Genomic DNA, 16288 nt, shown 5'->3' with positions numbered 1-16288 from the left:
TTAAGTTTCATTTCAAATTCACTCCAGTAGTTATTTCATGGTGATTGTGATACTATATTCATTTTGAAGGTTTAAAGTTATAGGCCTATCTTTGGACAAGAGAATGCCATTTTCTGACTAAACTCTGACTAAATAAATGAGTCAACAATGCAGATTGGTCCTACACAATGTTAACGTAATTCTATGATAACCCCAACACACAACGTGGCACAGCATAGGCTCAACAAAAAAATATAAACTCAACGTGCAACAATTTCTAAGATTTTAACTGAGGTACAGTTCATTAAAGGAAATCAGTCAAATATAAATAAATGCATTAGGCCCTAATCTATGTATTAGGAACACAGGGAATGCAGATGCATTTGTTGGTCACATATACTGTACATTAAATGTAACAAAGGTAAAGGGGCGTGGATCAGAAAACCAGTCGGTAGGTTATCTGGTGTGACTACTGCCTCATGCCCGTGTGACACTTCTCTTTCGCATCGAGCGGTGTTGATCAGACGTTTGATTGTGTCCTGTGGAATGTTGTTCCACTCCTCTTCAATAGGCTGTGCAAAGTGGCTGGATATTACCCGGAAACAGAAACGTGGGTAACGTGTCTGGTGAGTGTGCAGGCCATGGAAGAACTGGGACGTTTTCAGCTTCCAGGAATTGTGTACAGATCCTTGCGATATGGGGTCCGTGCGTTATCATGCTGAAACATGTGGTGATGGCTGCGGGTGAATGGCACGACAATGGGACTCGGGATCACGTCACGGTATCTCTGTGCATTCAAATTGACATAGATAAAATGCAATTGTGTTCGTTGTCTGTAATTTATGCCTGCCCATACCATAACCCCAGCGCCACCATGGGGCACTCTGTTCACAACATTGACATACATCAGCAAACCACTCGCCCACACAGCGCCATACACACGTGGTCTGCGGTTGTGAGGCTGGTTGGACATATCAGCCAAATGATCTAAAATGACATTGGTGCAGTTTATGGTTGAGAAATTAACATTATCTGGCAACAGCTCTGGTGAACATTCCTGCAGTCAGCTAGCCAATTGCACACTCCCTCAAAACTTGAGTCATCTGTGGCATTGTGTTGTGACATTTTAGAGCAGCGTTTTATTGTCCCCAGCACAAGGTGCACCTGTGTAAGAATGATGCTGTTCAATCAGCTTCTTGATATGCCACACCTGTCGGGTGCATTGATTATCTTGGGGCAAAGGAATACATGCTTACCAACAGGGATGTAAACACATTTGTGCACAACATTCGAGAGAAATAAGCTTTTTTTTGTGCTGAATGGAACATTTGCGGGATCTTGTATTTCAGCTCATGAAACGTGGAACCGACACTTTACATGTTGCGTTTATATTTTTCTTCAGTATATGTGGATTAAGAGCTTCATGATTAATGTATTCTATTCATACAGCAGATGGAACCCTCTCACACTTATTGAGCCATGATCCAGTTCCGTGTTTTCTTTTGACTTGGTCCCCTCTTCTTGCCCGAGGAGGCATCACCACAGCCCGCCTGCATCGCTCTGCGCTCCGCTCCGCTCCACTTATCTGAATCTGATCTCGTCTGAGCATCCACTTCCAAATTGGGTTGTCATTTTTTGACCCCTTTGCTCTTCCCGCGAACAGGTCAACGTGCTCTCTACGTGGACGTTTTTGAAGACCGCTAAGAGAGAGAGCGAGAGAGAGCTGAGAGAAATACAGAAAGAGACAGATCTGAGAGAGAGAGAGAGAGGGAGAGAGAGAGAGAGAGCTGGCTTCGTGGATCTTTAAGCTATAGTGTTCCCGTCCTCTCTTCCAATACTGGACTCGTTGCGTTGGGGTCTGTACCTCTTCACCGGTAGCGTTCTGTGAACGGTGATCTGGATACTAAACACTGAGCCTTCGAAAGGTTGTCCGTTAGCCCATGTTACAATCAAGAACTGCGAAGACTATATATCGTTTAAGCATATTTTTTGTTATAAGAGGAATCAGAATTTACCTTGACGATTTAAAAGCATCGCTGACTTGGAATCAAATTGCTACATTTTTCATTCATTTGAGGGGATTTTTTTTCTTCCAAGCAAGAACTCTGGACTGTTACAAGGGAGACGACGGTTATTGTAAAGACACTGCGCTTTCAATGCCTAGATCTGTGCGCGACCATTGCTGCAGCTTCGTGTGAGATGTGGTAAGTCAATGCATCGTTTTTCTACGGTTATGAATGACCTATTTGATTTTAGAATAGAAGTGGCCTGCACTGTGTAGTGGGGTGATATACGGTAGGCTCGAGCTTCTCCCGTGAGCAGTGTTCGAGACTGATGATGCTCGGTAGCGGTGACGGGATGGAATGGGCGTCGCTCCCCGTCCCCGCGCGAGGTGCTGGTTAGAAACGCTCACATTCCTCACGCCTTCTCGCTCCTCCAAATAATCCATAGAAACACATTTTCGTTCATTTACCTTTCCTCAGTTAACGTTTCATCACCATGTCCGCCGCTCTGCGGGTAATAACAAACACAGGAATCTCGTTGTTTATGGTGTTTGAAAATAGCTGCTCCTTTTCGCGTCTCCTGTGTGGGTGAGTGTCTATTCTCACCGCTCTATCTCGGTTCAAAACAACCGGAGAAGGGATGCGGAGCGGGGGGAGAGAGACTCGGGGGGGGTGGAAACATGTTGTTATGGCAGCCATATCCAGCCACTTGTGTGTTGTTCAGAAACCTGAACGCTCCATTTTCATCCAATAATACCAGATGGATTCAGTAGGTTTCTTGAAAAATCAACAAGGCCAATGTTTCAGGACGTGCCCGTGTGACTTGAATGAATTAAACCTCTTATTTATATCAAGGCACAAATGACCTTGATTTTATGAACAGCAAAAAAAATGCAGCGTCCGATATCGATCAATAATGAAATCAATAACATGATAGACTGGTAGGAGATAATGACATGTCGTTATTTATCATCAACTGACATGGATTGCCACTGCATATGAACCCCATACTGTATCCTCGAAGGCTTACATTCCAGATGGCACCCTATTCCCTACATAGTGCACTACTTTTGACCAGAGCCTTTATGGGCCCTGCTGAAAAGTAGTGCACTAAATCGACTTCGTTAAACGGCTACATTTCTGAGGGCCTTGGTAATGTTGTAATGGCTGATAACTTTGTCTCACCGTAGATGATTCATGGACACTGGTTTGTCTGTTCTGAAGAGAGAGGGATTGCAGATATATATCTCACCGATGCTCAGAGAGGCTTTGGGCAACACACACACACACACAATATACACACATCTCTGAATAGGCAATTGTTCTCTTTGTGGTAGCTAGCTTGCCGTACCTTCGATTTAGAGATCCTCCGAGATCAAATGTCTTTCAAACATAGTTCATTCAGACTGCCAGGGATTGTGAGTATTCTGATTGTGGCTAGGGAGTTTTTCCTGATCATGTGACCTAACCAGGAAGTCCCCAGACTTGTAACCAGGGCCCTGAGATCTCCTTGACCAGGTCAGCTGGTCAGAGATGCCAGATGTGTCAAATGTTGAACCCTGTCACCGTTTGTAACTGTAAACATCACAAAGACCCTGGTTCACTCTCCTTTAAATGTCCCATAGGTTCTGAGTCAGGAGTTTCTCAACCCCGACCTATACCCTTAAAGGGGAAGGGCTCACAACTGTTCCATGAGTTTCTCAACCCTAACCTATACCCTTAAAGGGGAAGGACATACAACTGTTCCAGGAGTTTCTCAACCCTAACTTTTACCATTAAAGGGGAAGGGCTCACAACTGTTCCAGGAGTTTCTTAACCCTAACCTATACCCTTAAAGGGGAAGGGCTTACAACTGTTCCAGGAGCTTCTCAACTCTAACCTATACCCTTAAAGGGGAAGGGCTTACAACTGTTCCAGGAGTTTCTCAACCCTAACCTATACCATTAAAGGGGAAGGGCTTACAACTGTTCCAGGAGTTTCTCAACCCTAACCTATACCATTAAAGGGGAAGGACATACAACTGCTCCAGGAGTTTCTCAACCCTAACCTATACCATTAAAGGGGAAGGGCTTACAACTGTTCCAGGAGTTTCTCAACCCTAACCTATACCATTAAAGGGGAAGGGCTTACAACTGTTCCAGGAGTTTCTCAACCCTAACCTTATACCATTAAAGGGGAAGGGCATTAACCTGTTCCTAGGTCAGTGTCTAGAGACAACTTAACCCATTAAACACCAAACTGTTCCTAGGTCAGTATCTAGGGACAACTTAACCCATTAAACACCAAACTGTTCCTAGGTCAGCATCTAGGGACAACTTAACCCATTAAAAATCTGTTCCTAGGACAACTTAACTCATTACATTTACATTTACATTTAAGTCATTTAGCAGACGCTCTTATCCAGAGCGACTTACAAATTGGTGAATTCACCTTCTGACATCCAGTGGAACAGCCACATCCAGTGGAACAGCCATTAAACACCAAACTGTTCCCAGGACAACTCAACCCATTAAACATCAAACTGTTCCTAGGTCAGCATCTAGGGACAACTTAACCCTTTCTCTACTCCAGTCTAAAGACATGTCATGTCACAATGCATCTGAGGCCAGGACCCTAATGACTCCCCCCCAGCCAGTCTGAGTGGTGTCATAGTGCATCTGAGGCCAGGACCCTAATGACCCCCCCCAGCCAGTCTGAGTGGTGTCATAGTGCATCTGAGGCCAGGACCCTAATTACACTGTCTGAACCCCCCCCCCCAGCCAGTCTGAGTGGTGTCATAGTGCATCTGAGGCCAGGTCCCTAATTACACTGTCTGACCCCCCACCCGCCCCAACAGTAGCCAGCCACACTCTTGTCTCCATTCTTCGCTCTGCTGACTATAGCGGTAGCTAATTAGGTCATTGTATCATCCAAGTGCATATCCAGGTATTATTCAAGTTGTTATGATGCAACTCATAGAAATAACATATTTTTCTCTCGAGCATAAAGACATATGTGATCATATGATAAAAAAAAATGCATTGTGTGATGTGATTTTAAACCATGTCTAAGGACTGAAGAAGTGACATTAGTTCCCTAAACTATTACATAGACTTTAACTCAACAGGCTTAAAACCCAGGCAGTCACATAAATACATCAAGTCAGAAGCCCAATTATAAAGTGGATAACTAACCTAACTGTTAAACCAGACATCTGAATATATATCTGCATCCCCGAATTGAAATAATGAGGTCGGATATACCCAGCCGTCCTTATGAGAGATCTAAAATACTCTGTCAAGTGTGAAGACAGAGATCCTCTAAAACTAGGCAATATATCTCACTCTCCGCATCCCAGATAGCACCCAGATAGCACCCTATTCCCTATCTAGTGCACAGGAAATAGTGCATTGCACTCTTAGAAAGAAAGGTACTAAGTAGAAGCTTACTTGGTGCTGGGTAGGGTTCTGCATAGAACCCCCTGTATATGGTTATACTCAGAATCCTCTTTGAAGGGTTCTACTGAGAACCATTTTATCGTTGAAGGGTTCTACTGAGAACCATTTCATCTTTGAAGGGTTCTACTGAGAACCATTTTATCTTTGAAGGGTTCTTCCTAGAACCCTCTGAACATTTCCACCAGCTTTATTATCGTTTAAAATGTCATTATTTATGACAATCCATTGCGTAATATATCACAAGGCCTTTATTCTGAGGGCCTAGTTATATCGTAACACAGTGGTGTTGGGAAACTCCTCGTTTACAGGCCACATCAGACCTGCACTCAATTTACGCTGGTTTGCAAAGTGATGTTTAATTCCTATTGGAATCCAGCCAGAGTTAGAACATCTAACAAGTGGATTTTTTTTTAAATCACCCACAACCTCCGTTCAGAATGACTGCCAGGGTGAGGAAGAGATACGGAGACTACCTCAGTCGTCTAAACTGGAACAACCAACTCAGTAACTGGTGGAATAAGTCCAACTACAAACAGATTGGATTAGTTTAGAAAAAACGTATGCTATTTATCTTTTGTGTAGCATAAATCAGCCAATCAGTGTACCTTCACAAAGTATTCATACCCGTGACTTATTCCACTTTTTGTTGTGTTACAACTTATTCCACATGTTGTTGTGTTACAACTTATTCCACATGTTGTTGTGTTACAACTTATTCCACATGTTGTTGTGTTACAACTTATTCCACACGTTGTTGTTACAACTTATTCCACACGTTGTTGTGTTACAACTTATTCCACACGTTGTTGTGTTACAACTTATTCCACACGTTGTTGTGTTACAACTTATTCCACACGTTGTTGTGTTACAACTTATTCCACACGTTGTTGTGTTACAACTTATTCCACATGTTGTTGTGTTACAGCCTGATTTCAAAATGGATTAAAAAAAATGTTTCTTACCCATCTACACACAATATCCCATAACGACAAAGTGAAAACATGTTTTTAGATATATATTTTTTTAGAAATGTACTGAAAAATAAATACAGATATCTGATTTACGTAAGTATTCACACCCCTGAGAAAATACTTTTTAGAAGCAGCGTTGGTGGTGATTACAGTTTTGAGTCATCTTGGGTATGTCTATATCAGCTTTGTACATCTGGATTTAGGGATTTTCTACCAATCTTCCTTTCAGATTTTATCAAGCTCTGTTGTTAGATGGGGAGCGGCGGTGAACAGCAATCTTCAAGTCTTTCCACATATTTTCAATGGGATTCAAGTCTGGGCTATGGCTGAGCCACTCAAGGACTTTCACATTATTGTTCTGCTCCAGTGATGCTTGGGGGGTCATTGTCCTGTTGGAATGCACATCTGCACCCCCAACCTGTCATTTGCCCTGAAAAAAACAGGCACAGGTCATCACTCTTATAACCCCATCCCTACCGTGAAGCCTGTGCCGCTGAACAGCATCCCCATAACATGATGCTGCCGCCACCACCATGCTTCACGGTGGGGATGGTGTTGTAAGGCTGACCTGTGCCTGGGTTTCTGTGGACATAACGCTTTGCATTTCAGGCCACATATTGTTTCTTTCTAAATCAAGTTGTAGTGGATGATCAAGGGATTTTAGATGCACCTGAGCCCATAACATGATGCTGCCGCCACCACCATGCTTCACGGTGGGGATGGTGTTGTAAGGCTGACCTGTGCCTGGTTTTCTGCGGACATAGCGCTTTGCATTTCAGGCCACAGATCGTTTCTTTCTAAATCCTAAACAATCAAGTTGTGGTGGATGATCAAAGGATTTTAGATTCACCTGAGCCCATAACAAAGTGGTGTGAATACTTATGTAAATGACATATTTCTGAATTTAATTTTCATAAAATTTGCACCAAATTACCAACAAAAACATGTTTTCGCTTTGTTATAATGCAGTATTGTGTGTAGATGCGTGAGAGAGAAAAATAACATATATTTAATCAATTTTGAATTCAGGCTGTAACACAACAAAAATGTGGAATAAATCAAGAGGTATTAATACTCTCGGAAGGCTCTGTATCTCACAGTAGACTGGAGCTATCAGCTCACTGCACATCCCATAATGTGTGAATGAATGGGTTGGCCTGCTTAACCCAGATTGGAGTTGAGGTCACAATGGTGGGGGAAGTGTTTGGTCTGGTAAAACCTCAATATGATCTAGCCTTATTACTAGGTCTGGTCATGTGATGTGGTAGATGTGGTCTATGTTGCTCCATTAATTAGAGGTAGATGTGGTCTCTGCTACTCCATGAGATAGAGGTAGATGTGGTCTCTGCTACTCCATGAGATAGAGGTAGATGTGGTCTCTGCTACTCCATGAGATAGAGGTAGATGTGGTATCTGCTACTCCATGAGATAGAGGTAGATGTGGTCTATGTTGCTCCATTAATTAGAGGTAGATGTGGTCTCTGCTGCTCCATTAGATAGATGTGGTCTATGCTACTCCATTAGATAGAGGTAGATGTGGTCTCTGCTACTCCATTAGATAGAGGTAGATGTGGTCTCTTCTACTCCATTAGATAGAGATAGATGTGGTCTATTCTACTCCATTAGATAGAGATAGATGTGGTCTCTTCTACTCCATTAGATAGAGGTAGATGTGGTCTATGTTACTCCATTAGATAGAGGTAGATGTGGTCTCTGCTACTCCATTAGATAGAGGTAGATGTGGTCTCTGCTACTCCATTAGATAGATGTGGTCTCTGCTACTCCATTAGATAGAGGTGGATGTGGTCTCTGCTACTCCATTAGATAGAGGTAGATGTGGTCTCTGCTACTCCATTAGATAGAGATAGATGTGGTCTCTTCTACTCCATTAGATAGAGGTAGATGTGGTCTATGTTACTCCATTAGATTGAGGTAGATGTGGTCTCTTCTACTCCATTAATTAGAGGTAGATGTGGTCTCTGCTACTCCATGAGATAGAGGTAGATGTGGTCTCTGCTACTCCATTAGATAGAGGTAGATGTGGTCTATGTTACTCCATTAGATAGAGTTAGATGTGGTCTCTGCTACTCCATTAGATTGAGGTAGATGTGGTCTCTGCTACTCCATTAGATAGAGGTAGATGTGGTCTATGTTACTCCATTAGATAGAGTTAGATGTGGTCTCTGCTACTCCATTAGATAGAGGTAGATGTGGTCTATGTTACTCCATTAGATTGAGGTAGATGTGGTCTCTGCTACTCCATTAGATAGAGGTAGATGTGGTCTATGTTACTCCATTAGATTGAGGTAGATGTGGTCTCTTCTACTCCATTAGATTAGAGGTAGATGTGGTCTCTGCTACTCCATTAGATGGTCTCTGCTACTCCATTAGATAGAGGTAGATGTGGTCTCTGCTACTCCATTAGATAGAGGTAGATGTGGTCTCTGCTACTCCATTAGATAGAGGTAGATGTGGTCTATGTTACTCCATTAGATAGAGTTTGATGTGGTCTCTGCTACTCCATTAGATAGATGTGGTCTCTGCTACTCCATTAGATAGAGGTAGATGTGGTCTCTGCTACTCCATTAGATAGAGGTAGATGTGGTCTATGCTACTCCATTATATAGAGGTAGATGTGGTCTCTGCTACTCCATTAGATAGATGTGGTCTCTGCTACTCCATTAGATAGAGGTAGATGTGGTCTCTGCTACTCCATTAGATAGAGGTAGATGAGGTCTATGCTACTCCATTAGATAGAGGTAGATGTGGTCTATGCTGCTCCATTAGATAGATGTGGTCTATGCTACTCCATTAGATAGATGTGGTCTATGCTACTCCATTAGATAGATGTAGATGGGGTCTATGCTACTCCATTAGATAGATGTGGTCTTTGCTACTCCATTAGATAAAGGTAGATGTGGTCTATGCTGCTCCATTAGATAGATGTGGTCTCTGCTACTCCATTAGATAGAGGTAGATGTTGTCTATGCTACTCCATTAGATAAAGGTAGATGTGGTCTATGCTGCTCCATTAATCAGAGGTAGTGGTCTATGCTGCTCCATTGGATAGATGTGGTCTATGCTGCTCCATTAGATAGATGTGGTCTATGCTGCTCCATTAATCAGAGGTAGATGTGGTCTATGCTGCTCCATTAGATAGATGTGGTCTATGCTGCTCCATTAGATAGATGTGGTCTATGCTGCTCCATTAATCAGAGGTAGATGTGGTCTATGCTGCTCCATTAGATAAAGGTGGTCTATGCTACTCCATTAGATAGATGTGGTCTATGCTACTCCATTAGATAGATGTGGTCTATGCTACTCCATTAGATATATGTGGTCTATGCTGCTCCATTAATCAGAGGTAGATGTGGTCTATGCTGCTCCATTAGATAGATGTGGTCTATGCTGCTCCATTAGATAGAGGTAGATGTGGTCTATGGTTTAGTAGACTGAGTGGAGCTGAATGTCTGTCACACCAGTGGAGGCTGGTGGGAGGAGCCGTAGGAGGACAGGCCCATTGTAATGGCTGGAACACATCAAACATACGGAACCCACGTTTTGACTCCATTCCATCCATTCCAGTTCCATTAGTTCCATCCAGCCATAACAATGAGCCCGTCCCTCTATAGCTCCTCCCACCAGCCTCCACTGTGTCACACAGATACAGATGCACCTTTCAAACCAAGCCGTTTTTTTCTCCGACCAACCTCAGCATCCAGAATACTTTTTGTTTTGCCAGACTGTTCTTTCTATATGAAAGGATTTTCTGGAGACAAAGCCTCTACTGTTATATCCGCCAACCAACCTCGCCATGATTGTGGTAAAGTTCTGCTATGGCTTTAGTGTGAAATGCAGCCGTAACGCTGAGGCGGCGTTGTCACGGGCTACGCTCTTCGTCTCTTGATGGTTGTTATGCAGTGCCTGTTACTACGATCCTCCTGGCAGTTTTAAACTTCACGAGGCGTGGCACAGTGGTCTATGGTACTGTATCTCCCTGCTAGAGGTGTCTCTACACACCCTGGTTCAGTGGTCTATGGTACTGTATCTCCCTGCTAGAGGTGTCTCTACACACCCTGGTTCAGTGGTCTATGGTACTGCATCTCCCTGCTCTCCCACCCTGGTTCAGTGGTCTATGTCTGTACTCCACCCTGGTTCAGTGGTCTATGGTACTGTATCTCCCTGCTAGAGGTGTCTCTACACACCCTGGTTCAGTGGTCTATGGTACTGCATCTCCCTGCTAGAGGTGTCACTACACACCCTGGTTCAGTGGTCTATGGTACTGCATCTCCCTGCTAGAGGTGTCACTCACACCCTGGTTCAGTGGTCTATGGTACTGCATCTCCCTGCTAGTGTCACTACTGGTTCAGTGGTCTATGGTACTGCATCTCCCTGCTAGAGGTGTCACTACACACCCTGGTTCAGTGGTCTATGGTACTGTATCTCCCTGCTAGAGGTGTCTCTACACACCCTGGTTCAGTGGTCTATGGTACTGTATCTCCCTGCTAGAGGTGTCTCTACACACCCTGGTTCAGTGGTCTATGGTACTGTATCTCCCTGCTAGAGGTGTCTCTACACACCCTGGTTCAGTGGTCTATGGTACTGCATCTCCCTGCTAGAGGTGTCTCTACACACCCTGGTTCAGTGGTCTATGGTACTGTATCTCCCTGCTAGAGGTGTCTCTACACACCCTGGTTCAGTGGTCTATGGTACTGTATCTCCCTGCTAGAGGTGTCTCTACACACCCTGGTTCAGTGGTCTATGGTACTGTATCTCCCTGCTAGAGGTGTCTCTACACACCCTGGTTCAGTGGTCTATGGCTACTGTATTCAGTCCCTGTATCTCCCTGCTAGAGGTGTCTCTACACACCCTGGTTCAGTGGTCTATGGTACTGTATCTCCCTGCTAGAGGTGTCTACACACCCTGGTTCAGTGGTCTATGGTACTGTATCTCCCTGCTAGAGGTGTCTCTACACACCCTGGTTCAGTGGTCTATGGTACTGTATCTCCCTGCTAGAGGTGTCTCTACACACCCTGGTTCAGTGGTCTATGGTACTGTATCCCCTGGTGTCTCTCAGGTTCAGTGTCTATGGTACTGTATCTCCCTGCTAGAGGTGTCTCTACACACCCTGGTTCAGTGGTCTATGGTACTGCATCTCCCTGCTATCTCCCTGCTAGATCTCCCTGCTAGGTGTCTCTACACACCCTGGTTCAGTGGTCTATGGTACTGTATCTCCCTGCTAGAGGTGTCTCTACACACCCTGGTTCAGTGGTCTATGGTACTGTATCTCCCTGCTAGAGGTGTCTCTACACACCCTGGTTCAGTGGTCTATGGTACTGTATCTCCCTGCTAGAGGTGTCTCTACACACCCTGGTTCAGTGGTCTATGGTACTGTATCTCCCTGCTAGAGGTGTCTCTACACACCCTGGTTCAGTGGTCTATGGTACTGCATCTCCCTGCTAGACACACCCTGGTTCAGTGGTCTATGGTACTGCATCTCCCTGCTAGAGGTGTCTCTACCACCCTGGTTCAGTGGTCTATGGTACTGCATCTCCCTGCTAGAGGTGTCTCTACACACCCTGGTTCAGTGGTCTATGGTACTGTATCTCCCTGCTAGCGTTGTCTCTACACACCCTGGTTCAGTGGTCTATGGTACTGTATCTCCCTGCTAGAGGTGTCTCTACCACCCTGGTTCAGTGGTCTATGGTACTGTATCTCCCTGCTAGCGGTGTCTCTACACACCCTGGTTCAGTGGTCTATGGTACTGCATCTCCCTGCTAGAGGTGTCTCTACAGACCCTGGTTCAGTGGTCTATGGTACTGTATCTCCCTGCTAGAGGTGTCACTACACACCCTGGTTCAGTGGTCTATGGTACTGTATCTCCCTGCTAGAGGTGTCTCTACACACCCTGGTTCAGTGGTCTAATTCACTGTGTCTCAGTGCTAGAGACTTCTCTACAGACCCTGGTTCAGCGGTCTAAGACACTGTGTCTCCCTGCTAGAGGCGTCACTACAGACCCTGATTCGATTCCAGGCTGTATCACAACCGGCTGTGATCGGGAATGGGAAAGGTGGGATACCTAGTCAGTTGTTCAGCTGAATGTATTCAGTATCGATGAAATGTTTCTTCCTCATTTAACCCAACCCCTCTGAATCAGAGAGGTGCAGGAGGCCCGTCCCATAGGGCGGCTCACAATTAGCCCATCCTCGGCAGGATTAGGGTTAGGGGTTAGGGGTTAGGGTTAGGGGTTAGGGTTAGGTATGGGGTTAGGGGTTTAGGGTTAGGGGTTAGGGTTAGGTATGGGGTTAGGGGTTAGGGTTAGGGTTAGGGGTTAGGGTTAGGTACGGGGTTAGGGGTTAGGGTTAGGGGTTAGGGGTTAGGGTTAGGGGTTAGGGGTTAGGGTTAGGGGTTAGGGTTAGGGGTTAGGGGTTAGGGTTAGGGGTTAGGGGTTAGGGTTAGGTACGGGGTTAGGGGTTAGGGTTAGGGGTTAGGGTTAGGTACGGGGTTAGGGTTAGGGGTTAGGGGTTAGGGTTAGGGGTTAGGGTTAGGGGTTAGGGTTAGGGGTTAGGGGTTAGGGTTAGGGACAGGGTTAGGGTTTCGCCGGGGTAGATTGTCATTGTAAAAAAATATTTGTTCTTAACTGACATGCCTAGTTAAAGGTCAAATAAAAAATTGTCACTTCACCCATCTCTTCTCATCGCCACAATAACTGTTTTCTAATCTACAACTGGATGGATCCGTAAATAAGGACTGTGTGTCACGCCCTGGTCTTAGTATTTTGTGTTTTCTTTATCTATTTAGTCAGGCCAGGGTGTGACATGGGTTTTTGTGTGTTTTGTCTTGGGTTTTTTCACATGTATTGGGATGGTAGCTTAGTGGGGTGTTCTAGGTGAATCTATGGCTGTCTGAAGTGGTTCTCAATCAGAGGCAGGTGTTTATCGTTGTCTCTGATTGGGAACCGTATTTAGGCAGCCATATTCTTTGAGTGTTTGGTGGGTGATTGTCCTTGTTCTGTCCTTGGTCGGTGTCAGTTTACACCAGTATAGGCTGTTTTCGTTTTTCTTGTTACGTTTGTTGTTTTCATTGTATTTTGATTCGTGTTTACTTTTGTTTATTAATAAACATGGATCGCAATCTACACGCCGCATTTTGGTCCGACTCTCCTTCGCACAAAGAAAACCGTAACACTGTGGGAATAAGTATCACAGAACGACGAAAAATATTGGAATCAAGTAGGCTAATTCAATTGAAGTGATCACATTGCCGTTTCCTGAAACTCCCAAAGTCATCCCCAATAGTTATAATACATGTGAAGCAATAGTCTACCCGGTGGTCAGCTATTTCAGCACCGTTTCACGCTGAGACAAGCGTAATGGACTCTTCTTGATGAATCAATCAATGTCAGGTTTATTTTTCTTCTCCCTGAAGCTCCAGTTGGATATTGGTTAGACTACAACTAGGCTGTGGAAATGTTAGCTACGTTGAGGTGGGTGCTGCTCATGATCATCTAGTCTAGGTGGGTTAGGGGTTAGGGGTTAGGGTTAGGGGTTAGGTTTGGGGTTAGGGGTTAGGTTTGGGGTTAGGGGTTAGGGGTGGGTGCTGCTCATGATCATCTAGTCTAGGTGGGTTAGGGTTAGGGGTGGGTGCTGCTCATGATCATCTAGTCTAGGTGGGTTAGGGGTTAGGGGTTGGGGTGGGTGCTGCTCATGATCATCTAGTCTAGGTGGGTTAGGGGTTAGGGGTGGGTGCTGCTCATGATCATCTAGTCTAGGTGGGTTAGGGGTTAGGGTTAGGGGTGGGTGCTGCTCATGATCATCTTGTCTAGGTGGTTTAGGGTTTAGGGGTTGGGGTTAGGGTTAGGGGTTAGGTTTGGGGTTAGGGGTTAGGTTTGGGGTTAGGGGTTAGGGTTAGGGGTGGGTGCTGCTCATGATCATCTAGTCTAGGTGGGTTAGGGGTTAGGTTTGAGGTGGGTGCTGCTCATGATCATCTTGTCTAGGTGGTTTAGGGTTTAGGGGTTGGGGTTAGGGGTTAGGTTTGGGGTTAGGGGTTAGGGTTTAGGGGTTGGGGTTAGGGGTTAGGGTTAGGGGTTAGGTTTGGGGTTTGGGGTTAGGGTTAGGGGTTGGGGTTAGGGTTAGGGGTTAGGTTTGGGGTTAGGGGTTGGGGTTAGGGTTTGGGGTTAGGTTTGGGGTTTGGGGTTAGGTTTGGGGTTAGGGGTTAGGGGTTAGGTTTGGGGTTAGGTTTGGGGTTAGGGGTTAGGGGTTGGGGTTAGGGTTAGGGGTTAGGTTAGGGGTGGGTGCTGCTCATGATCATCTAGTCTAGGTGGCTCATTGATCAACACTGATTAGGACATTTTTTACAGCATGTTATTTAGCTTCAACAAGCTGATTATTTTGCTCTTCACTTCAGTCGCTTAGTAACCGAGACGTACTCCAAAAAGGCTGTGACCTCACTGACTTCACTGATTCACTGACTTCACTGACTTCACTGACTCCACTGACTCCACTGACTCCACTGACTCCACTGACTTCACTGACTCACTGACTCCACTGACTTCACTGACTTCACTGACTCACTGACTTGACTGACTTGACTGATTCACTGAATCTCCGTCTGTATTGGCTATTTGGTTAATTGTTTCCTGACTGGGCAAATACCTGGAGGTGGTATAGGTCATCTATCACTGATCAGAAACATTTAGCATGTTATAACTGTAGTCTAAATCAAGTGTTCATCTATCACTGATCAGAAACATTTAGCATGTTATACTGTAGTCTAAATCAAGTGTTCATCTATCACTGATCAGAAACATTTAGCATGTTATACTGTAGTCTAAATCAAGTGTTCATCTATCACTGATCAGAAACATTTAGCATGCTATACTGTAGTCTAAATCAAGTGTTCATCTATCACTGATCAGAAACATTTAGCATGCTATACTGTAGTCTAAATCAAGTGTTCATCTATCACTGATCAGAAACATTTAGCATGCTATACTGTAGTCTAAATCAAGTGTTCATCTATCACTGATCAGAAACATTTAGCATGTTATAATGTAGTCTAAATCAAGTGTTCATCTATCACTGATCAGAAACATTTAGCATGCTATACTGTAGTCTAAATCAAGTGTTCATCTATCACTGATCAGAAACATTTAGCATGCTATACTGTAGTCTAAATCAAGTGTTCATCTATCACTGATCAGAAACATTTAGCATGTTATACTGTAGTCTAAATCAAGTGTTCATCTATCACTGATCAGAAACATTTAGCATGCTATACTGTAGTCTAAATCAAGTGTTCATCTATCACTGATCAGAAACATTTAGCATGCTATAACGTAGCATATGTCTAACCAATATCCAACTGGAGACTCAGGGAGAAGAAAAGTAGATCTGACATTGATTGATTCATCAAGAAGAGTCCCATTACACTTGTCTCAAACTTAAGTTGTGTTGGAAATTTTTTATTTTGTATTTAATTCTTGAAAAAATATTTTATTTTATTCTTTTATTCGGATTTATGTGTGTGGACTGTGATCAGGACAGTCTTGTATGTTTTAATGATCAAAATAAAGATTTAATGTGTAGGTTCAGACCAGTAACGTAATTATACACAAAATATGCCATTTGGAAAATCCATTATATTTGCCTTATGAGGTTACTGAGGACTAAAACGAATGAATAATGGATTTCTTTGTGATGGTGTGTATTCAAGTGATATCTTAAAACAGCCGTCCACCCACACGGTCCAGGTCGACTCCCACTCGTTAACGAGCCGCCACGGGGAGATAGACAAGGCTGACCAACAATGTGGTCCAAATGGGACTGTATAAATTGGGCTCTAAAAAACATTTCCTGGTTTATTTTACAGGCAGCATACCATGCAGTCTGTCTGTACA

General features: G+C 44.2%; 1 protein-coding gene across 1 annotated transcript in view; it reads left to right on the top strand.

The window, feature by feature from the left end:
• Nucleotides 1-1538: 1538 nt before the first annotated feature.
• Nucleotides 1539-16288, top strand: part of adgrl3.1 (adhesion G protein-coupled receptor L3.1) — a 319635-nt gene continuing 304885 nt past the window's right edge. Inside the window, 1 exon segment of the mRNA XM_064926745.1 lies at nucleotides 1539-2183. Coding sequence (XP_064782817.1) covers nucleotides 2179-2183 — 5 coding nt within the window. The 5' untranslated portion in view covers nucleotides 1539-2178.

The sequence above is a fragment of the Oncorhynchus masou genome, chromosome 20, assembly GCF_036934945.1.
Source record: "Oncorhynchus masou masou isolate Uvic2021 chromosome 20, UVic_Omas_1.1, whole genome shotgun sequence".
Classification (NCBI taxonomy): domain Eukaryota; kingdom Metazoa; phylum Chordata; class Actinopteri; order Salmoniformes; family Salmonidae; genus Oncorhynchus; species Oncorhynchus masou.
Note: the sequence above shows the minus strand (reverse complement) of the source record. Positions and strands in the feature narration are given on the sequence as shown.